The sequence below is a fragment of the Coffea eugenioides genome, chromosome 1 (genome assembly GCF_003713205.1).
Source record: "Coffea eugenioides isolate CCC68of chromosome 1, Ceug_1.0, whole genome shotgun sequence".
Classification (NCBI taxonomy): Eukaryota; Viridiplantae; Streptophyta; class Magnoliopsida; order Gentianales; family Rubiaceae; genus Coffea; species Coffea eugenioides.
The window spans coordinates 5,916,500-5,939,738 of record NC_040035.1 but is presented as its reverse complement, the minus strand read 5'-3'; the positions used below and the strand labels follow the sequence as shown (position 1 = coordinate 5,939,738).

General features: G+C 37.9%; 1 protein-coding gene and 2 non-coding genes across 3 annotated transcripts; 1 reads left to right on the top strand and 2 right to left on the bottom strand.

Moving 5' to 3' along the window:
* LOC113752764 lies at positions 1 to 107 on the top strand. The gene has a single exon (XR_003464905.1). It is a non-coding gene; the product is annotated as a small nucleolar RNA R71 (small nucleolar RNA).
* An 11,537-nt stretch (positions 108 to 11,644) lies between these two features.
* Positions 11,645 to 12,280, bottom strand: LOC113766379 (putative disease resistance protein RGA3). The gene has a single exon (XM_027310579.1). It carries the CDS (start codon positions 12,278 to 12,280, stop codon positions 11,645 to 11,647), a length of 636 nt encoding a protein of 211 aa, XP_027166380.1.
* Positions 12,281 to 15,157: 2,877 nt separating this feature from the next.
* On the bottom strand, positions 15,158 to 15,264 carry LOC113752758. The gene has a single exon (XR_003464904.1). It is a non-coding gene; the product is annotated as a small nucleolar RNA R71 (small nucleolar RNA).
* Between the last annotated feature and the right edge of the window lie 7,975 nt (positions 15,265 to 23,239).

The following is a 23,239-nucleotide window of genomic DNA, read 5'->3' as shown; positions in this document are numbered from 1 at the left end:
ATTTGGTGTTGGGGGCACATAATGTACAACTTCTTGAATCACTCCCAGTACTCATAAAGCGACTCCCCTGGATGCTGTTTGATACCGCAAATTTCTTTCTTTAAACTCACAACTCTGGAGCAGGGAAATATTTATCTAAAAAATTTTTCTTCAACTGGTCCCACGTGGTGATACTACCTGATGGTAGGTAGTACAACCAATCTTTTGCTGAATCCTTCAATGAGAAGGGAAATGCCCTCATTTTTATCTGTTCTTCTGTGGTTCCCGGGGGTTTCATACTATTGCACACGACATCAAGCTCCTACAGATGCTTATACGGCTCCTTACCTGGTAAACCATGAAAAGAAGGTAAAAGATGAATTAGGCCCGATTTCAATTCAAATGAAGTGTTATCACTCAAACTTGGGAAAGTAATGCATAAAGGCTGCTGAGTTAAATTAGGAGCAGCCAACTCCCTTAATGTTCGTGCATTAGCCATAGGGACTTCTTCTTGCTCCGAGTCACTCGAAGTGTCACCAAACGAATCTGCTGGTTCAACTTCTGGCTCAGGTCTCTGAGATGTAGCACTTGAGTGCTCTTCTCTGAGTTGTCTGGTCTCTTTTCTTGTTCTACGCGCAGTCTTCTCTACCTCGGGGTCAAAAATTAATTCACCTGTACGAGAAAAACGAGGCATACACTCGAAAAGCACCAGAAAATTAAAACAAAAATGAATTTAAAAAGAAACAAATAACTGACATCAATCCCCGGCAACGGTGCCAAAAATTGACAGGTTGTCGAAACCTGTACAATAATAAAATTAAACCTAATTGCCAGTTAAAGTAACCAAACCCCAATTCTAAGTACTGGAACAGGAACTCTAGGTGTGCAATGGGTTACTTGATTCACCATGTTTCCAAAGAATTTGCTTAATCCGATATACCCGAATGAGATGGCTTTTTCACAAATAATTATGAATTTGTAGATAGGGCAAGTAGGGTCGTATCCTCAGGAATTGGAGATATTTGTCTCTTTAGAAATCCAAAATAACACAGGGGGTGATTCTGTGTGAACGATGACAGTCAAAGAAATTCAAATAAAAAAATAAAAATAATTAACTAACTGGAAATTAAATAACAATTCGCTAAACTTAGAGTAACAATAATTAAAGGTCTAAAACAATTAAAACAAGAAAACAATTAAAAATTAAATAAAATAGGCAACTAAAAATCAAATGGCAATGTATTAAAATCAAGGTAATATTAATTAAAGTTCTAGCCAAGAAATAACTTCAACAATGGTTCACCTAATTGATCATCGATGCAAAGGCAATTCCAATTATTTACTAATAAATAAGTTATAACTGCCAAACAAACGATGACAGTCAACCCCTCCTTACTGTGTCGGTGATCAAGGTACGCCCGTTAATCACTACTCTAATTGAGAAATAATCCTAGGTACGCTCATAAAATTTAATTCCCCAATTGCCTTACGTATTAGAGGAGTTCTATTCTAACCAAATAACACACTACCAGGGTTATTTTAGGTTAGCCCGCATATTCCCCTGACACAAACCCAATCATGCCAGTTATCACTATTTTGAGACAATTAAACAATTACGGATTCAACGTCTCAATTGACAATAGATTACTAAATTAACTAATTATCCGGATCCAAGACAATCAATTAATTAAACAATCATAAGCACTGTAACCAGAAAATATGCGAATACCAATAAATAAAAAGAAAAAATCAAATTAAATCGATCTCACAATTTTTAGGTGATCCAAAGCATCCGTTGTTTCCTGACTAGAAGGGAGGAATTAGTTCATGTTTAATGCGAGAAACCCATGCAAAATTGAAGAGAGAGCCACGGCCATCAATTGAGAAATGCACAAATTCAATTCGATCAAAGGAATAAAGCAAAGCAAAGCTGCAGAGTATGGTTCAATGTCTTCCTAATTGCTCCTACCATCCGCAGGAGAACTCTACTACCAAGAAACCAAGGAAAAGTCAACAATCCAAAAGCTAAGCTAGTGCTCTCTGCCATGCGTGAGAGAAGCCAAAAGAAATCCTCAAAGGAAAATAAACAAGAACCCCTCAGCTAGTGCTAATCTCTGCATCCTATTTCATATCTCGTCTCCTCACTATTCTAATGCCTAATCTCTACTAAAGGTTTTTTTTTTTTTTTGTGCGGCGGCCTTCATCCATCCAAAAGCTCTGCGTCCGCTGCCCTTTTCCGCAAATTACCAAAATGGGCACACAGCTTCTTTTCCAAAGATACCCCTGGAACAAGCTCTATCATCTGGACTCTTTTTCTGTCAAATTGGCACCTGTTATCATATTTTCATTCTACTCCCTGAAATAAATGCAAATTACAAAAAATGAGTAGAATCTAATAATTAATTCACACCAGATCAGGTAATCAGGTAATAGGGGAATTTAATAATAAATTAAATAGTAAAATTGCAACCTATCAAAAGCAGTGGGCCCCGCATTTATTACAGTTCGTGTGACTCAGCCACTAACTGACTAAACTAACTTTTAAATCCTAATTAATCAAAATGACATCGTCCGGCCTTTCCCAATTTACAAATCCCTGATTCAATTACCCGCCATCCTAACAGAATCTTATGAAGCATTTAGATTGAATTCTCTAGGCTGCTGTGATGTCAATATGCTGTATTTCCTTTCCCACTGAGAGAAAAATCTACTCAGACAAAGTTGCATAATTTACCAGCTTATTATATTGTTGAATTCTGCTTTGCAAAAAAAAAAAAAATAAATAAAAAATCCTCCGTTTATATATCAGTTCATCTGCTTGGGGGTGATTATCAAAATAATTTCAAGAATTATTTATAGTGAAAAAATTCATATTAGAGAGTTCTACACTCAGGGAATTAAAAACAACCCAAGGACACTTCTTTAAATCACATATTTATTATGTAGCTCATGAAAATTTTGTAAGGAATCACAGAGATAAAACCAGCGAAAAATTAAAATTTTTAATTCCTCAGACCTTTAGTCTTGATAAATCACACACAACTAAAAGAATGTTGAAGTGTATTACCTTAATCAAAGAAGAAACACATGAATAATTGAAGCATTTGTTATAGAGGGAGGCGAGAGATCCACGTAACCACTCAAACTCTTGACTTCTAACGGTGATTCACAGGAACCCTTTAGCCAAAACTTCCAAGATCAAATTAGCTTTCACTTAGTGCTAGCTAATTTAGACAATCACACACAAAAGATGGAGGACAAAACTGATTTTTCCTTTTTCTTTCTAACCAAAATTATGACCTATTTGCTCTCAAATTTTTCCAGTAAAGATTTCACTTAAAATTGTTTGTCAATTATGTTGCCAGCAAAAGTTTAAAAGGATATATATATAGACAAAGAGGTTGAACCAATCCTAATGGAAACTAGTTTCTAGTTTCCTAAAGAATCAGTTTCCTAGATAATGCTACAGTGCCGATCGTTACCATAATTTGGGAATATTTTACATAAAAATACTGGTACAATCAGTTAATAGTGGTCCCCACATCTAAGATTGGTATCTTTAGCGACAATTGCACTACTGTTCATTCAGGTTTCCAATATTCAAAATAACATCAGGTGGTAATATAGTAATTTTGGTAATAAAATTGATAAGTTATAAGTATGATATGAAATTTACTCTTTAAATATCGAATGTTGCTACTTCTCCAATGAAACTTACTACTTTGTAATTAGTAAGTTTAATTCAAATAATGGTAAGTTTTACAATTTAAATAGTAAATTGGTGAATTGTTCAAACTTACTATTTTATTTCACAAACTTACCATTTTACTTAAGAAAGTTACAACAATTATAATTAGTAAGTTTAATTGAAGTAATGGTAAGTTTTTGTTAAAATATGATAAGTTTTACATATAAAATGGTAAATTGGTGAATTGTCCAAACTTACTACTTTATTTTACAAACTTCCCATTTTACTTAAGAAAGATACAACAATTATAATTAGTAAGTTTAATTGAAGTAATGATAAGTTTTACAAATAAAATGGTAAATTGGTGAATTGTCCAAACTTACTACTTTATTTCACAAACATACCATTTTACTTAAGAAAGTTACAACAATTATAATTAGTAAGTTTAATTGAAATAATGGTAAGTTTTTGTTAAAAAATAGAAAGTTTTACAAATAAAATGGTAAATTGGTGAATTGTCCAAACTTACTACTTTATTTCACAAACTTACCATTTTACTTAAGAAAGTTACAACAATTATAATTAGTAAGTTTAATTGAAATAATGGTAAGTTTTTGTTAAAAAATGGTAAGTTTTATAAATAAATTGGTAAATTTGATGAATGATTAAAGTTACTAGTTTAGTGAACAAACTTACCATTTTAGTTAAAAAAATTTACACAAAATTTATAATCATTATTTTAATGGAATTAGAAAAGATGCTAAAGGACCAAAATTGTCGCTAAAGATGGGTAACTTAGACAACCACCAGTAAGGAACATTATTTTAGTATTTCGTGAGGTGACTTGTCATCACTGTAGTACAATTCTAGTTTCCTTACCCCAATACAACTCCTTGTATTAGACTATTCAAACTATTTAAGAATTATCTAAAAGTCTAAAGCGCAAGATTCTAGTTTTTTTTTCCTTTTTTCTTTAACAAGATTCTAGTTTGGTTGTCCATAGAATTAATTTCTGAATCCTAAGTGACAACAGTTAAGTATGAACAGTTGAAGGAATAAAGGAGATCAAATTGAATTAACTGTTTCAGTATTGTATTCATTTTTCAGATGTGTGCATGTATGTACAATTTTGTACAAAGTTTAATGTGAACAAAATTGAGGTGCATGGTATTTGAGAAGACATGCTGATTGTGCCTAAACTATAAGGGCGTAAACAAGGCTAATCAAGTCAAATATTCTAGTGTTCAAACTTGTTTGATTATTTTAATGAGTTTGAAATTTTGTTCAAACTTGGCTTGATTAATTGTTGAACTGAATTTGAAGGAGTTTTTTTATCGAATTTGAAAGTTATCAAAAACAAAATGCTATTCAAATTTGATTGAATAGTTAGCAAACCACTCTCAAACAAGCTCTTACCAAACCGAACTTGATTCGAGTATCAAATAGTTTGGTTCATCTTTCAGTCCTACTAAACTATTAATTGAGAATGTTGAAGAGGGAACCTCTGATTTTCAGCAAAATCCTGAACACAATTCCAAGCATCTCTGCTAATTCTTAATTCTCTAGTCTACAGCCTCAAGTTTTTAAGTACATTTTTGTTTGATTTATAGTTGGTCAAGAGATGCAACTCAATTTCTATTTGCTCGATTGCTGCAATATCAGAGTCACCTCCATGTGATGCTCTCTTCTATTGTATTAACTTTGAGACCAAGGACCAACCGCTTGATTGTGACCTTGCCTTAGATCCAGAAAGGAAAGGCAGAACAGACTCCAAAACTGATAGACTAACAACTTGAACTTCTTTGATCAGGCTAACCATGGCAGAATCTTTGTTTATCACTGCCAAGTTGCAGTTCTTCTCAGCTTTTTCCAATTCTTTGTAGCACTAGCTGATGATTTTGTTCAAGTGCTTATCTGAAATCATATATGAGCTGACTTGACTGGCCAAGTCTCCACTTCTTTTACCCCGTAGAGATGACTCAAGTTCCTGCAGACTTTCCTTCATCAGTAAATATATACCTCTGACTACTCCACAAATGTCCAATAGCCTGAGAGATACATCCAAGATCTCTTCTTCCTATTTTCGAATCCTTTCATTGGACAGAGCTTGTTGACTTTGTTGAGAAGGCAAGTACACAATTAATGACATAGATTTTATTGCAAATAGAATGTAATTAGGAAAGATTTTGTAAATTGATAGCTTAGCATAATTTAGCACAATTATAGGAATTAGTAGAATTAGATATTGTAATTCTATATGAAGTGGATTGTCCCCATTCAATGTATATGAAAGAAATATCCCTTTTTTCTATCATCTTTTCATGGTATCAGAGGACATTTGATCCCCTGCTATATTTCTCCTCTTCTTCGATCAAATTTTAATAACAATGGCTGAAAAAGCTTCTCAGCAATCACAAGTGCCAACAAATCAGATGCCGTCAATCCAACCCATCATTTTTTCTTCATCATTCCGATTATTCTAGAATGACTCTTGTTTCAAAGCCCTTTAATGGAGAGAATTATCCTACTTGGAAATGGGCTATGATAATTTCTTTAAACGCCAAATCTAAGTTGGAATTTGTGGATGAAACTCTCGAAATTCCATCAGAACAGCAAAGTCCCAATCGAAGATTATGCATCATGAAAAAAAATGCAATGACATGGTTCTTTCTTGGATTATTAATTCTTTGACACCTGATCTTGTCGATAGTGTCATCTTTTCTAATATGGCACGAGAAGTCTGGGAAGACATAAAGAGTCATTTTTCTCAAAGTAGTCACCATGAATCTTCGAAATAGAGCTAGATATTGTATGTCTTACCCAAGATCAAATGTCATTTGCTGCTTATTGCACAAAAAATTTCGAGATGAATTGGCCTCATATAATGATGCAGTTTGCACTTGAAGAGCAGGTAATGAGCAACGCCTATTGATGCAATTTTTCATGGGCCTTAATAAGTCCTACAGTGCAATTCGTGGCCAATTCCTGACGACGAAACCTTTGTCGGATGTCGGATAAGCATACTCTTCTGTTACAAAGGAAGAAAAACAGCATAATTTAGGTATTGCAAGGGAGATAGTCTTGAATTCTACCATGCATATTCAACAGCCTGAATCTGCAATTTTTTGCCACTCAAAGCAAACAAGGTTTCGCTTCTCGCTCTAATTTCTCTAATTGTAAACACTTACATTGTGATTATTGTGACAAGGATTATCACACTATAAAAACATGCTGGAAATTACATGGATCTTCTCCTAGACATCCAAAAACATCTATCCAACCTCAAGCGAGGCATTGACACTCTTCTACTTCGACAAAGGTTTCAATTGGATAGAATTGCAATCACAGCAAATTCTATCCATTGTGCATAATAAATCAGTAACCTCCATTGGAGAGCACTTTTCTACTTCTTATCCGAAGGTGAACATCACTAAAGTATCTCCAGGTTTATCTAGAAAACACTTGTTGTTGATGGTGGTGCCTTAGATCATCTTACTTGGTCACCAACTTCAAAAAAATTTATTTTGCCACCAATTCTTATACCAAATGGAGACAAGGTTCCGATTGTTTCAACTAGGACTTTACCCTTAAACTCATCCTTTTCTTTAAAAAATGTGCATAGTGTCCCTATTTGTAAAGTGGATCTGATCTTTGTGAGTCGACTTATGTGAGATTTCAATTGCTTCATAACCTTTTCTCCATATTGGTGTATCTAGCAGGACATGATGACAAAGAGGATGATTGGCTTAGTTAAACAACATCAAGGCCTTTATTACTTCGTTGCAATGGCTTCTCACAAACCAATGGCTACAACAGCACTTAGTACTCATAATCATTCTTCACAGGTTCCTTTCACTGATTTGTGGCATGTTGGTTGGGTCATCTCTCCTTTTCCAGATTGGATTTTATGTCCAAAAGTTTGTTAAATTTTTCTTTTGAAAAGAATAATAGATGTGATGTTTGTGCTCTTGCACGACAAATTCGTCTTTCTTTCCCTAGCAGCTCTATTTCTACAATTAATCCTTTTGAATTAATTCACTGTGACATTTGGGGACCATATTAATTCTCTTTCTAATGCTCAATAAATGATCTATATACTTGCAGAAAACAGGGTAATTAGATTTTTAAAATTTGGTGTAGAGTAAAAACCTCATCATATAGATTTCTCCCACATTACATAACTTCCTCTCTCTTGCAACTCCAACTCCAATGTCCTGTATTTCATTCCTTGCGATGTCTTGCCGCAAAACTCATCAATCATGTAAAGGTTGGGGAATCCCAGGGCTTGACCATGTTATGTTTTATTCTCTTTTTGCGTCTAATGAAACATTTCCCTTGTATGTTGCCTGATGACATCAATGTCAGGTGTAACAAATGAAGAAGGATTATCAATCTATTTTTATAGAGTTAAATAGCTAAGACAAAAATTTTCAGAATTGCCTTCGAGAATTTTATCTTTGTTCCTGTATGCATATCTTGTGCCAGGTTATGCGATAACCTGTGTTGCCATTCCACGGACCAATTAGCCTAAACAAAGAACTGTGGAATCTGGAAAGGCGAAGATCTGCAGAAAAGTATTTTATGAAGCATTTAGATTGAATTATCTCAGCTTCTGTGATGTCAATTTTCTGTATTTCCCTTTCCACTGACAAACTAGTCTGCCTCAGACAAAATTGCCAGTCTAAGAAAAGAAGGAACCACATCAATAAAGCTGTCAGTACTACTTACACTGTCAAAATCTGCTTTAGCCGAAAAATTTCTTGTTCTATCATGCATGTGAGTGACTTGGTTCATCAGCCTTGGGGGTGATTATGAAAATAATATTAAAAAGTCTTTATAGTGAAAAAGGTTATGCAAGAGAGTTTTGAACTCAGGAAATTGAAAGAAAGAGTTAAGTAGTAAATCTGAATGGGGATGCCAATGTGAGCTTGATGGGTCAATAGTACCAATTTCTTTCTGTCATGATGCTTTCACTGTAAACGTAGAAGAAAATGTTTCTTATTCTCTCTACAAAAAACATTAAGGTGCACAGTTCTTAATTTGGAGTCTAATTTTTCTAAATTTAGGTAGATTATCATTCCCATTCTCATAGCGACAGTCCTTTGCCAAGTGGCAGACGGTCTGCTGGACATTTGGAACTTTATTTGAAGGTTTTAACTCTATTCCAATCCCAGACACCCTCACACAAAGAATCACAGAATATAAAGCTTGTTTACTTTCTTAATTAGTGGTGAAAGAAAATTACTCTCCAACTGTTTAAGAATTAAAAAAAAAAAGTCTAACTGCAAGATTCTATTTTGATCAACCGTGGAATTAATTTCAGGAAAGCTAAGGACAAAAATCAATGGACAAGCAAAGGAACAGACAAGCTCAAATTAGAAACCTGTTTCAGTACTGCATTCATTTCTGAGATGAGTTTATAGTTGTACAATTTTGTACAAAGGTAATGTAAACAAAATTGAGGTGCATGGTATTTGAGAATCCATGCTGATTGTGACCTAGACTGGTGGTTGAGAATGTTGAGAAGGGAAACTCTGGTTTTCAGTAAAAGCCTGAACACAATTTCAAGCACCTCTGCTAATTCTTCAATGCTGGAGTCTACTGCCACAAGTTTTTTAAGTACATCCTTGTTTGACTTATTGTTGTTCAGGAGATGCAACTCAATTTCTATTTGCTCGATCGCAGCAATTTCAGAGTCTCCTCTGTGTGATGGTCTCTTGTGTTGCATCAACTTTGACATCAAGGACCAACCTCTAGGTTGTGACTTGTGACCCTGCCTTAGATCCAGAAAGGAAAGACAGAACAGACTCCAACACTGGGAGACTAACAATTTGGACTTCTTTGATCAGGCTAACCATGGCAGAATCTTTGTTTACCACTGCCAAGTTGCAGTTCTTCTCTGCTTTCTTCAACTCTCTGTAACATTTGCTGGTGATTTTATTCAAGTGCTTATTGGAAATCATATATGAGCTGACTTCACTGGCCCAGTCTCCACTTCTTTTCCACCGTAGAGATGACTCAAGTTCCTGCAGACTTTCCTTTATCAGTAAATATATGTCTCTAACTGCTCCACAAATGTCCAACAACCTGAGATATCCATCCAAGACCTCTTCTTCCCATTTTCCAATTCTTTCATAGGACAGAGCTTGTTGACTTAAAGGGAGCTGAAGCACATCATCCAGACACTCGTACAAGTTCTTGAGGCCATCCAACTTTTGGCATGGCAATGAGTTTGAAGGTGAGGATGCAGCTACTGATGACTTCAATCTTCCCAGATTTTCCTCATCCGTCATGACTCACGACAAGAGGGTAAGTTGAAGGCGGCAAACTGATGGAACGAGAATGGCTGGAGAATTTTTTATTTGGAGCAGAGGTTGCCATATTTTTTCCGTATCCAGAATTTAGCAAATAGATGTTGAATGTTTAGTATTAGAAGCCTATTGAGATGTTGAAAACAGAATACCTTATCCACTTATATATATTGCTGGTAAAGAAAACGGAAGGAATCTCATCCTCTCTTTGTCTAGTTGTAATAGCTGATTAAATTTTCTGTTTGTCCTCATTTTCTGTCTCATTGATGTCGGATCTCAGAAGATGCATCGAGTATTGAGATCCCAATTTGCAGTAGAATATTTGTGTGACAACCATTTGGATCATCAGCTCCGATACAAAGCTGATCGTGTTGGCTGTTTAATTTTGTAAATAATTGCATCACACGCTGCCTAATCAATGAAGACATCAGAAATGTTCGTGCTATGTTTATTGATAGGGGACAATAGGAATCGTTGCCTATGTCCAATTAGCCTTGCATGCGTGTTCTGATGCTGATCAAGTCATGTTGCTTAGCCATTGTTCATGTGATCATGTTACTCCCCGTGTTTATTATTGCTATAATACTAAATCCAGCATATAGGCAGAAGCCTCATATGATCACAGCAATCCACTTCCTGTCAAGATTCCTTTTGCTTTTCAGATCATATAGGCAGAAGCCTCATATGATCTGTGGCATTCGTGTTTGCCAACTTCAAGAAATATAATAAAGAGATGGACCAATTGTTGTCTCAATTGTAGGAGACAGAGCTGTGTGTTGATCATTTTAATTTTGGGTAGCAGACATGTTGGGCTGGATAATACTTTATTTGGTTTGCTTAGCAATGCATCGACGGTTAAATAATAAACTCATGTTTTGTTACTTTTGTACAAGGTTTCCAACCTCTCATATAAAGAATCCCTGGAATCCATCATGACTGACAAAGGGTCAAGTAGATAAGTTGTTTAGGATCAAATGCAGTTGCAACGCTGGTAAGACTACCTTTGGCTCAAGAGAAATACCTATACTTGGATACTTTGAAATGAAAATTTTTATTCAGTTCCTAGTCATTTGTAATTTTTCTTTTAAAATACATGCACATGTCTATTCTAGCAATTCAATAGCAGTTTTCACCCACAAAAAAAAAAAAAAAAAAACAGATAGAGAGAGAGAGAGTGTGTGTGTGTGTAATGACTCTTTTTATTTAAAAAGAAAAAAAGAAAAAGTCTATCAACACTTTAATCTGTCTTCATTTTTCTGATTCGTGTCCATCTTCATAAGTTACAGCTTGAAACAAAAAAAGAAATGCACCTCAAAGGAGAGAGCAGGTAAATCCAAGAATAAATGAGACAATCAGCAGACATCCGGCATCCATAAGGCAGCTTGAGGAAACTGCTCCTCTTTTTTGTGATGGATGAGCATTTTCTTTTCACAATGTGGAAGACGATGAATAAATTGCCTTGATTCTGACCATTAAAAAATGAATGAATGAATGATAAGGAGGAGGAAAGAATGTATGGAAAGGAAAATGTAAAGAGCAATTGAAGGAAGAGTCAAGATTTGGCAGTAATAGAATTATAAACAAACCGAATAAGTAGATTAAAACATTGGAAATATTAACAACTTACAGGTTTGTGGGGAGGTTTGTTTCCCTAACGCGAAACGAGTCAAACTTTGTTCAACGGAAAGATATCAATATCGGGAATATGTGCAATCTTGGGCCACTCTACGCCACTTCCTTTGGTGCATCTCTCTGCTAAAAGAGGGCAGTAGTCAATAACTAGTCGATTTAAATTGGTGAGGTGTTGTATTGCTTCTGCAGAGGGTAATTGTCTGAGGTTAGAGCAGTTAGCAATCCACAATCCTCGAAGATTCCGAAGGCTACCTATCCACTCTGGAAGAACTTCCAACCCCTCAAACTCCCGTATCTTTAAGGTTCTCAAGGTAGCGAGATGCTGAATTTGGTCTGGGAGAGACAAGATTTTTGGCCATCCAGACAATTCAAGACGCTCCAGAGAGACGAGATGTTGTTTTTCAGAATCAGCATCATCCTTGGCACAGCTGGCAACATTGGTGATGGAGTCTGGCCACGGCAAATGATCAAGGTCATCAGAGAAGCCATAGAGTTCTAACTTGCGGAGGTTGGCTAGATGGTGTAGACCCTTTGCCCAACAACCAGGGTCATGAGAACGGATCCACAACCGCTCGAGCAATGTGAACTTCTCAAGATTATTACTCAATGAAGGATTCAAGTTATCACATCCTAAGATGGTTAGAGTACGTAGGGATTGGGAGTTTTTCATGTCCAGAGAAGCATCTAAAGCATGGTTCAAAGTCGCGGTCGTGGTCGTGGTCGCGGCCCAGAACGTTCCACATCAGTCTCGGCATATCGGTCGCGGTCTCGGTGAGACGCAAATTTTAAAGTATTTAATATTCTAAAAATTGTTAATAATATAAAAAAGTATGCTAAATAAAAATAATTAAAAAATAGCAAAAGAAACAGCCAAGTCAATCTGTCGCGGTGTGACTCGGCTGATTTCTCATCTTGACTCGGGATAACTCGGAGTAACTCGGTGTGACTCGGCCGAGTCAATCCGTCGCGGTGACGACTCGGCCGATTTCTCGGCGAGTCAAGTATTTCGGTATCGTTTCGTCACGGTATCGTATCGGTAGGGGCCGAGACGGTGACGACTCGGCCGAATCGTCTCGGTCTCGGCCGACACTTCAAACCATGATCTAAAGCAGGGCAGTCTGCTACGGTTAAGGATTCAAGAGATGTAAGGCTATTCAAATTCCTTATACAAGGCAAACTTCAGCAATCCCACAACTGTAAGGATTTAAGAGATGTCAAGTTCTCCATATCCGGTAAAACTGCCAACTTGGGGAGCCTATGGATTCTCAAGTCCCGGAGATTAGGGAATACCCTAATTGATGAAGAACAATCCGAGGGAACCATTGCATCTGACCACTCCTCCAGACTTCCCATGCCCTCCAACTCAAAACACCATAGTTTCGGAAACAGAGTGATTGGTTTCACCGCTCTGCTACTGCTACTACAACTGCTGCTCCTTGCATTAATATCAAGATGTTCAAGACCATAGAATTCAGCCTGATAGGGTGTTAATTGTTAGTAATTTTATTGTTAATTCTCCTCTTTATCCTTGCCAAATATTGCTTTAATTGTCAATATATATTTATATTTGGTATTTGGATATACTTTCAGAAAGTGGAGCAGAAACCTTCTTGAGAAGATTATTGTGAAACTCTATACAATTGGCCCATATGCATGGTGTAAACCAACGTCCATTTCTTTCTATAATGAAAAGGAATTGAATTGCATTTGGCTGGCCAACATCTCAATTAGGTGGGGACCGCGAAGACTTGACCATTGTGTAAAGACCATTTCCTTTCTTGATTCACGGTGCCTTTGTGGAAAGTAGCCTTTGCTTTTGTTTTCGGTGGAGTTGATTAGGTAGGGAAAGGAATGTTTTCTTTTGTGAGCGTAGAGTGAAGTTTCGAATTGGCTTGTTTTATGGGGAGAGCCGCACATTTTGCGAGAGTCAGTTTTTCTTCTTCTCTTCCGTCTGGGCAGAGAAGTTTTTAGTTTTGGGGTGAAGATTTCTTGCGTGTCTTGTTTTCTTCCGTCTCTTCCATGAGACTATTTTTATTGTATTAGACTACAGAGAATACAATTCTTATTTTTAATTATTAGTAAGAGATAAATGTCTTTGAGTTCAATTAAATTGCGTGGGAATTTTCTTATGAGGCGTGGCTAATTTTCTCCTCTAGTCAAGGATCAATGCGAAGATGCAGTCCTAAATATCTGTGAGATCTAATTAATTTTACGTGTTCCTTAATTTATTAATATTTGCATGTTTTCTATTTTAATTTCATGGAATTATTTTGTTAATTGGATATCAAGGGCCCGATGTGCAATTTGACTTATTAATCTCTTGTCAAATTAATCAATTAAATCCGTAATTGTTTAGTTGGTTAATATTAGTGACAACTAGTATTTTCACATACTAGGGGGACATGCAATCTGATTTAAATAACCCTCGTAGCGTGTTATTAATTTGGGTTAGGCTTTTCTAGTTTTTAATGCAATTAGGAAATTAATTCCTACGGTCGTACCTAGGAGTATTTCCTGGTTAGGGGTAATCAACGGTCGTACCTTGGTTATCAATAAATTAAGGAAAAGCTGGTCGTTAGAGTTTATCGGCGACTATAACTAACCTGTTAATAAAATTAAGTGAACCTTCTTTGCATCAATGATCGGATGAATGGACTGTGTCTGCGTAGTTGTATCCTTGGCTAGAATTTATGTATCATTTATTTAATTGCTATTTACAATTGTATTTATTAATTAATTATTTTTAGTTTATTTCTGATAAAAATCCCCCGTGTCCCGAACTTGAAAAGAATCGAATTTTTCCCAGTCCCTGTGGATTCGACCCTACTCACTACTATACACAGAAAATTCATTTTTCTCGAGTAGGTATTTATTATTGCACAGACTCGACACCTGTCAATTTTTGGCGCCGTTGCCGGGGACTGGCGTTAATCATTTGTTTCTTTTTAAGTTCATTTTTTTTCTGGTATTTTTCTAGTTTATGCCTCGCTCTTCTCGTACAGGCGAATTAATTTTCGACACTGAAGTAGAGAAGACCGCGCGTAGAACGAGAAAAGAAACCAGGCGGCTCAGGGAGGAGCAATACGATATTGCACCTCAGGAACTTGATCCAGAGGTTGAGCCGACAAATTTGTCTGGTGACAATTCAAGTGATTCAGACCAAGAGGAAGTCACTATGGCAAATGCACGAACACTAAGGGAGTTGGCTGCTCCTGATTTAAATCAGCAGCCCTTGTGCATTACTTTTCCACATTTAAATGATGACACTCCCTTTGAACTAAAATCTGGTCTAATTCATCTCTTGCCATCTTTTCATGGTCTACCAGGTGAGGAGCCCTACAAGCACTTGCAAGAGTTTGACGTCGTTTGCAACAGTATGAAGCCTCCGGGAATTACAGAAGAGCAAATAAAGATGAGGGCCTTCCCCTTCTCTTTGAAGGACTCCGCGAAAGACTGGCTCTACTACCTACCGCCTGGTAGTATCACCACATGGGACCAACTGAAGAAAAAATTCTTGGACAAGTACTTTCCTGCGTCTCGAGCTGCGAGCCTAAGGAAGGAGATATGTGGTATCAAACAACACCCAAGCGAATCTCTCTATGAGTACTGGGAGAGATTTAAGAAACTGTGCTCCAAATGCCCTCAGCATCAGATAAGTGAGCAACTGCTCATTCAATATTTCTATGAGGGGTTGCTTTTCAGGGACAGAAGCATAATCGATGCTGCAAGTGGAGGAGCGTTGGTGAACAAAACCCCTCGAGGAGCATGGGAGTTGATTGAAGGGATGGCTGAGAACTCACAGCAGTTTGGTTCAAGAGAGGACATCCCGACGCGTAGGGTGAATGAGGTGGAAACGTCCTCTATCCAACAGCAGATCTCCGAATTAACATCTTTCGTAAGACAATTAGCTGTGGGGAGTGCTTCACAAGTCAAAGTGTGTGGGGTGTGTACTGCCGTGGGTCATCCTACGGAAATGTGTCCACTGGTTCAAGAAGAAACTGCAGAACAGGTGAACATGGCTGGCCACGCGCCCGCGCCAAGAAAGCAGTACGACCCGTACTCAAACACCTACAATCCTGGTTGGAGGGATCACCCCAACCTTAGCTATGGAGGAAATAGGCAGTCTAACTTTGTGCCAAATAGACAGCAAGGACACCAACAGCAGTACCATCCTCGCCCACCACCACCACCACTCCCTTCAAACTCAAGTCCGTCCATGGAAGAAATGATGAAGCAATTACTTGCTAACCAACAAAAGACGGATTCAGACCTGCAAAGCATGAGAAATCAACTGGGACAGGTGCAATCATTGCAAAATCAAATGAATCAAATGGCTATAACAATCAACCGTTTGGAGTCCCAAGTTCAAGGAAAGTTGCCATCTCAACCTGAGGCAAATCCAAAGAATGTAAGCGCAATGACCTTAAGGAGTGGCAAGGAAGTTCAAGGACCCGAACCGGTGATTCCTAAAGACAAGGACGAGGAACGGATTGAGAAAGAATTGAAAGAGGAGGGCACAGACAACAAAAATGCAAAGGTAACCTCGAACCCAATTCCTACAACTAAAACTAATCCACCTCCCTTTCCTAGCAGGTTAGAGAAACCAAAGAAGCAAGATAAGGAAAAAGAGGTCTTGGAGATCTTTCGCAAGGTGGAGATCAACATACCCCTGCTGGATGCGATTAAACAAGTACCCAGGTACGCAAAATTTTTGAGGGACTTGTGTGCCAACCGCAAGCGGTTGAAGGGGGATGAACGAGTTATAGTTGGGGAGAATGTTTCAGCAATTCTACAAAGGAAACTTCCACCAAAATGCGGAGATCCAGGTATGTTTACTATTCCTTGTAGGATAGGTAATACTTTGATTGGAAAGGCCATGTTAGACCTAGGAGCCTCGATTAATGTCATGCCAAAGTCCATTTATGCTTCATTGAACTTAGGCCCTTTGAAAGAGACTGGGATAATAATCCAATTAGCTGACAGGACCAATGCATACCCTGACGGGTTGATTGAAGATGTTTTGGTAAAAATTAATGAATTGATTTTTCCAGCTGATTTTTATGTGCTCGACATGGAGGATGAACACTCCCGTGATCCGTCACCTTTGTTGTTAGGTAGACCCTTTTTGAGCACAGCCCGAACCAAAATTGATGTTAATAAGGGTACTTTGTCTATGGAATTTGATGGTGAGATTGTTCACTTTAACATCTTTGAGACCATGAAATATCCATCCGATTCAAATATTGGCTCTGTTTTCTCGATAAATGTTATTGACCCTGCTATACAGGAGGTTTTTGAAATTGAAGGCAGGGATGAACTAGAGGTCGTCCTGACCAGGCACTTTGAGTCCGAAACAACCTCTAGGGTAGAATTGAGTGAAGAGCTTAAATGCGTGATTGGATCGTTGCAAACGTTACCAACCACGAAGACAAGGTATGATCTTGCACCGATTTTCATACCCGAACCTCATCAAAGGTTACTTACATCTGTGGTGCAGGCACCTGTCTTGGAACTAAAACCACTGCCGAAACACCTAAAGTATGTATACTTAGGTGAAGGGGAGACACTTCCAGTGATCATCTCCGCGGGTTTATCAAAGGTTCAAGAAGAGAAACTACTTCGAGTTCTTAGGGAACATAAGCAGGCGATAGGATGGACCATCGCCGACATCAAGGGAATTAGCCCCGCGGTGTGTATGCACCGAATTCGACTCGAGGAGAATGCTAAACCCGTACGGCAAGCTCAACGGAGATTAAATCCTCTCATGATGGAGGTCGTAAAGAAAGAGATTTTAAAACTGCTGGACGTTGGAATTATATTTGCAATATCAGATAGCCCGTGGGTAAGTCCAGTACAGGTGGTCCCGAAGAAGGCAGGGGTGACAGTGGAATCAAACCAAGAGGGTGAGCTCGTACCAATTCGAAAGCCCACCGGATGGCGACAGTGTATCGATTACCGAAAGCTAAATGCCGTCACGAAAAAGGACCATTTCCCCCTCCCTTTCATTGACCAGATGGTGGAGCGATTAGCATGTCGAGCTTACTATTGTTTCTTGGATGGATTTTCAGGTTATTTTCAAATTGCTATCGCACCCGAGGACCAAGAGAAGACTACTTTCACCTGCCCATTTGGAACATTTGCATACCGAAGGATGCCATTTGGATTGTGTAATGCACCTGCTACCTTTCAAAGATGCATGGTAAGTATCTTTTCAGAATATGTTGAGAAAATTATTGAGGTTTTCATGGACGATTTCAGTGTATATGGTGAAAGTTTTGAAAACTGTCTAGATAATCTGAAATTGATCTTAGTAAGGTGTATAGAAACTAATCTCGTGCTTAATTGGGAAAAATGTCATTTTATGGTTGAACACGGGATAGTTTTGGGTCATGTAGTATCATCTACAGGTATTGAGGTTGATAAGGCAAAAATAAATGTTATATCTACTTTACCTTACCCCGCGAGTGTGCGGGAAGTTCGTTCCTTCTTGGGTCACGCAGGTTTCTATAGAAGGTTCATCAAGGATTTCTCGAAAATTGGAGCACCCTTGTTCCAACTTTTGCAAAAAGATGTATCCTTCGAATTTGATGAAACATGTAAGGGGGCATTCAATAAGTTAAAGGAGTTATTGATCACCTCACCTATTATCCAACCCCCTGACTGGAACCTCCCATTCGAGATCATGTGCGACGCCAGTGACTATGCAGTTGGTGCGGTATTGGGTCAAAGAGTAGGAAAAGCAGCTCATGCTATTTACTACGCATCTCGAGCCTTGAACGGAGCTCAATTGAACTATTCAACCACCGAAAAGGAGCTTTTAGCAGTTGTTTTTGCCTTAGAAAAATTTCGGTCTTATTTACTTGGTGCTAAAGTTATTATTTTTTCTGATCATGCAGCTTTGCGGTATCTGTTGACCAAAAAAGAGGCAAAACCGCGATTGATACGGTGGATATTGTTGCTACAGGAGTTCAACCTGGAGATCCGAGATAAGAAAGGGGCGGAGAATCTGGTAGCAGATCACTTGAGTCGAGTACAAGTCGTCGAAGATGACATCCCATTGAGAGAAGCATTCCCCGAGGAGCATTTATTTTCTATTAACTCATCTTTGCCTTGGTATGCAGATATTGTTAATTTTCTAGTCACTGACAAATTTCCTACAGGATGGCCTAAGGCAAAGAGAGACAAGTTGAGGAGCGATGCAAAGTTCTACATTTGGGATGATCCTTACCTCTGGAAGCGGGGTGCTGATCAAATCATCCGTAGATGTGTAAGTGAAGTTGAATTTCAATCTATTCTAGCCTATTGTCACTCTTTTGCATGTGGAGGTCACTTTGGACCGAAGAGAACGGCTCGTAAGGTGCTAGAGAGTGGATTCTATTGGCCAACTCTATTCAAGGATGCCTACTCATTTTGTAAGTCATGTGATAAGTGTCAAAGAGTGGGTAATATCTCTCGTAGGGATCAAATGACTCAAACCCCAATGATTTTTGTTGAAATTTTTGACGTTTGGGGCATTGATTTTATGGGTCCTTTTCCTTCTTCCTTTGGTTTTTTGTATATATTGCTTGCTGTAAATTATGTTTCGAAATGGGTAGAAGCAAAGGCCACCCGCACTAATGATTCCAAAGTGGTTGCAGAATTCGTTAAGTCTAATATTTTTGTTCGCTTTGGGATGCCGCGAGCAATTGTAAGTGATCGGGGTACTCATTTCTGCAACAAAAAGATCGCTGCAATTTTTAGGAGATATGGTGTCTTGCACAAAGTCTCTACATCATACCATCCTCAGACAAATGGTCAGGCGGAAACATCGAACCGAGAGATCAAATCAATTCTAGAAAAGATGGTCCGACCCGATAGGAAGGATTGGAGTGTGAGACTAGATGATGCACTATGGGCATATAGGACAGCATACAAGACACCCATTGGCATGTCCCCTTACCGATTGGTATTTGGAAAGCCATGTCATCTCCCGGTCGAGTTTGAGCATAGAGCATTTTGGGCGGTCAAACAATGCAACATGGATATCGAGGAAGGCGGAATTCAAAGAAAGTTACAATTACTAGAGTTGGAAGAAATTCGAAATGAAGCATACGAGAATGCAGTGATCTATAAGGAGAAGAATCAGATCTTTCATGACCAACAGATCTCTAGGAAGACATTCGTCTGTGGGCAAAAAGTTTTACTATACCACTCCAAATTGAAACTATTTCCAGGTAAATTACGTTCTCGTTGGATTGGCCCTTTTGTTGTGACTAATGTCTTTCATTATGGTGCAGTAGAGATCCAAAGTTTGAAAACAGAGAAGAAATTTGTGGTGAATGGTCATCGTCTCAAGCCGTATTATGAAGGATTTCCAATTGAACGGGTGGAGATGATGCAACTGGAAGACCCGATTTGCTTAGTTTAAGCAAATTCTGGACTCCGTCTAGCCAAAGACGTTAAAGAAAGGCGCTTTTGGGAGGCAACCCAATTTTTGATTTTGTTGGTTTTTGTTGTGCGATTCGTTAAATATGTCGTTTCTCATCTGGGTATTGCTTAAATTTGATATTTTTCTCTACTATGATTAGGACAGGTGATCATGGCGTGCCCGTACGAAGAAGGCACGCATTAATCTCACAAGTTCCAACTTCAAGGTCAGAGGATGTTTCTAAAACATGGCATGCCCACGCCATGTTCGTAAAATCTCAACATTACGAAGTGGAATCTTGGCGTGCCCGTGCGGAGAGGGCACGCGTTAATGTTCAAAACTGATTCTCAAGGTCAGAGAATGTTTTCTAATCTTGGCGTGCCCATGCCATGTTTGACGAACTAAAACAAAAAAAAAATCAAAAAAGAAATCAAAAAAAAAAATACAATTACTTTCTTTCTTTATGACAGTTTAGTTTATCAACAATCAAATTTCCTGAATTTAAAAAAAAAATGTAAGATCAAAAAATTTTTATTTTTCTTCTTTTATTCTCTTTCTTTTTCTTTCTTTCATTCTATTTTTTCTTTTTCTTTTTTTCTTTCTTTCTTTTCTTTCTATTTTCTTGCCAAGCCGCTGTCCCTTTCTTTTTCTTTCTTCTTCGGCTGCGAACCTCACCCAACCGCCGCCCACCCCAGCTCTTCTCGCCGCTGCCTCGGCTCTCCTCGCCAAGGGTGACCACCAGCTCATCTGACCTCCTTCACCCTTGCCATAGCCACCGCCTCCAAGATCCGCCTGAAGCCCCGAAAGCCGAGCACCACCAGATCCAGCTGCCGCAAACTCTTCTCTCTCACAGCCACCACCTTCATCGCACTACTGGCTTCGTATGCACGCGCCTGCCTCAATCTCTTTCTATTATTTTTTTTTATTTTCTTATTTTATTATTGCAGTATGTTTTTATTATTTTTATTACAGTACGTTTTTGAAAATTTTGCGTGTTTGGACTACCTGACATTTCTATTCCTCCTTAGTTGGGTACTTCTGTGTTACTTTGCTTGTTTCTTTTTACTTTGCTTGATTTTTATTTATTTAGTAGATTGACTTGTGAATTGAATGTCCAATCGTTAATCATTATATATATATATATATTTTAGGTCGAATTGTGTTTAATCTGCTGTACTTTGTGTCTAACTGTGGGTAATTTGCTACAGTTGTTTGTTCAATTGGGAGGTGCTTTTAACGACTTAAATTTACTTATATGAAGGCTAGATTGGTCTTCAATTGCTTATATGAGAGACTTTTGTCTGGTTCGCATTTCAAGTTTACTACATTGAATTGGGAGATGGATTTTGAGGTGCCATTATTATTACAATTTGGATAGTTGGAACAACGAGTGTTTATTAGATTGCATTTGTTATATAGTGGCTTGAGATAATCTGTATAACTTGTGAGTGAAGTGACGTGATGCATCTTTGTTCATATGAATTGATTTTTTCATTTGTTAGTTGCTTTGAATTTCTGTTTCCATTATTCGTTTATAGCAACTGTTGTTTATTGTTGGTTTGTGAGGCAATTGGAAAGAAGATGGTGAAACCACGATCCCGACCCTTTGACCTCCGCTTCGCCTCCTCCAACTACAGGTGCTAATAGCTGGCACCAGCTTCAGGGGAGTTTCGTTGTCCTTCTTCTCATTTTTACTGTTTCATTATCACATTGAGGGCAATGTGTGATTTAAGTGTGGGGGGGATTTGGGTTTAGTTTTGATTGGTGTTTCTTTAATTTGCTGCCTTTCTTACTAGTGTTTTGATGAATAAATATGGCAATTCATTCGTCTATTGCTGGTTGTGATTTATCTTATGAATTTTGTTTAAGTGGCAAGTAAAAGTATGTTATCTTGGTGAATACCATGAGTTTTATGACTTGGTGCAATTTGTGGTTAACTTGTTTAAGCAATCAAAATATTTTACTAGCAATTGTTGTGTGGATTGGGCAATTGTTGATCTCAGTTCTCCATGTTAGGAGATGACGTGGGCCATGATCTTTAATTATCTGGTTTTCTGGTGCTTTAATTGTGATTAATAAATGACCCTACTCCGCTAGTGTTGTCACCCAGTAACCGGGAGTCTTCACCACAAGTGTCGACTTTCGCGTCAAAAAGTGACTATATATATGAGTAGTTAGTCCTGAAGTTGTGAAGAGTTGAGTAACTGGGCTCTTTCATCTAAAAATGTCAGAGTTCACGTCAAAAGACTTGAATAGCTTGGGACTGAGCATTTATTAAAAAAAAGAAAAAGAAAATAATAAGTAAGCTTATGATCATGTTGGCCTGCCGATCCTTGTTCTTCAATGTTGAGATTTTGATTTTCAGTTGACCCAATTGCTAACTTTTGCTAGTTTAATATTTTGATTTCTTAGACGAGTTAGCTATGAATTGGACGAGTCTATGATTTCAGGAGCTAACCGGGAGAAATATGTCTTGACACTTAGCCACTAAAACTTGATTTTGGGATAAGCGTAGCTTGGCAGTAAATGAAATGAGAGTTAGCCATTGTTGAGTTTAGTGTTCCCATGCTTGAGGACAAGCATGATTTAAGTGTGGGGGGAATTGATAGGGTGTTAATTGTTAGTAATTTTATTGTTAATTCTCCTCTTTATCCTTGCCAAATATTGCTTTAATTGTCAATATATATTTATATTTGGTATTTGGATATACTTTCAGAAAGTGGAGCAGAAACCTTCTTGAGAAGATTATTGTGAAACTCTGTACAATTGGCCCATATGCATGGTGTAAACCAACGTCCATTTCTTTCTATAATGAAAAGGAATTGAATTGCATTTGGCTGGCCAACATCTCAATTAGGTGGGGACCGCGAAGACTTGACCATTGTGTAAAGACCATTTCCTTTCTTGATTCACGGTGCCTTTGTGGAAAGTAGCCTTTGCTTTTGTTTTCGGTGGAGTTGATTAGGTAGGGAAAGGAATGTTTTCTTTTGTGAGCGTAGAGTGAAGTTTCGAATTGGCTTGTTTTATGGGGAGAGCCGCACATTTTGCGAGAGTCAGTTTTTCTTCTTCTCTTCCGTCTGGGCAGAGAAGTTTTTAGTTTTGGGGTGAAGATTTCTTGCGTGTCTTGTTTTCTTCCGTCTCTTCCATGAGATTATTTTTATTGTATTAGACTACAGAGAATACAATTCTTATTTTTAATTATTAGTAAGAGATAAATGTCTT

Bases quoted from the DNA above. Each gene is read 5' to 3' on its own strand.
- LOC113766379 (XM_027310579.1), bottom strand. From the start codon at position 12,280: ATGAAAAACTCCCAATCCCTACGTACTCTAACCATCTTAGGATGTGAT.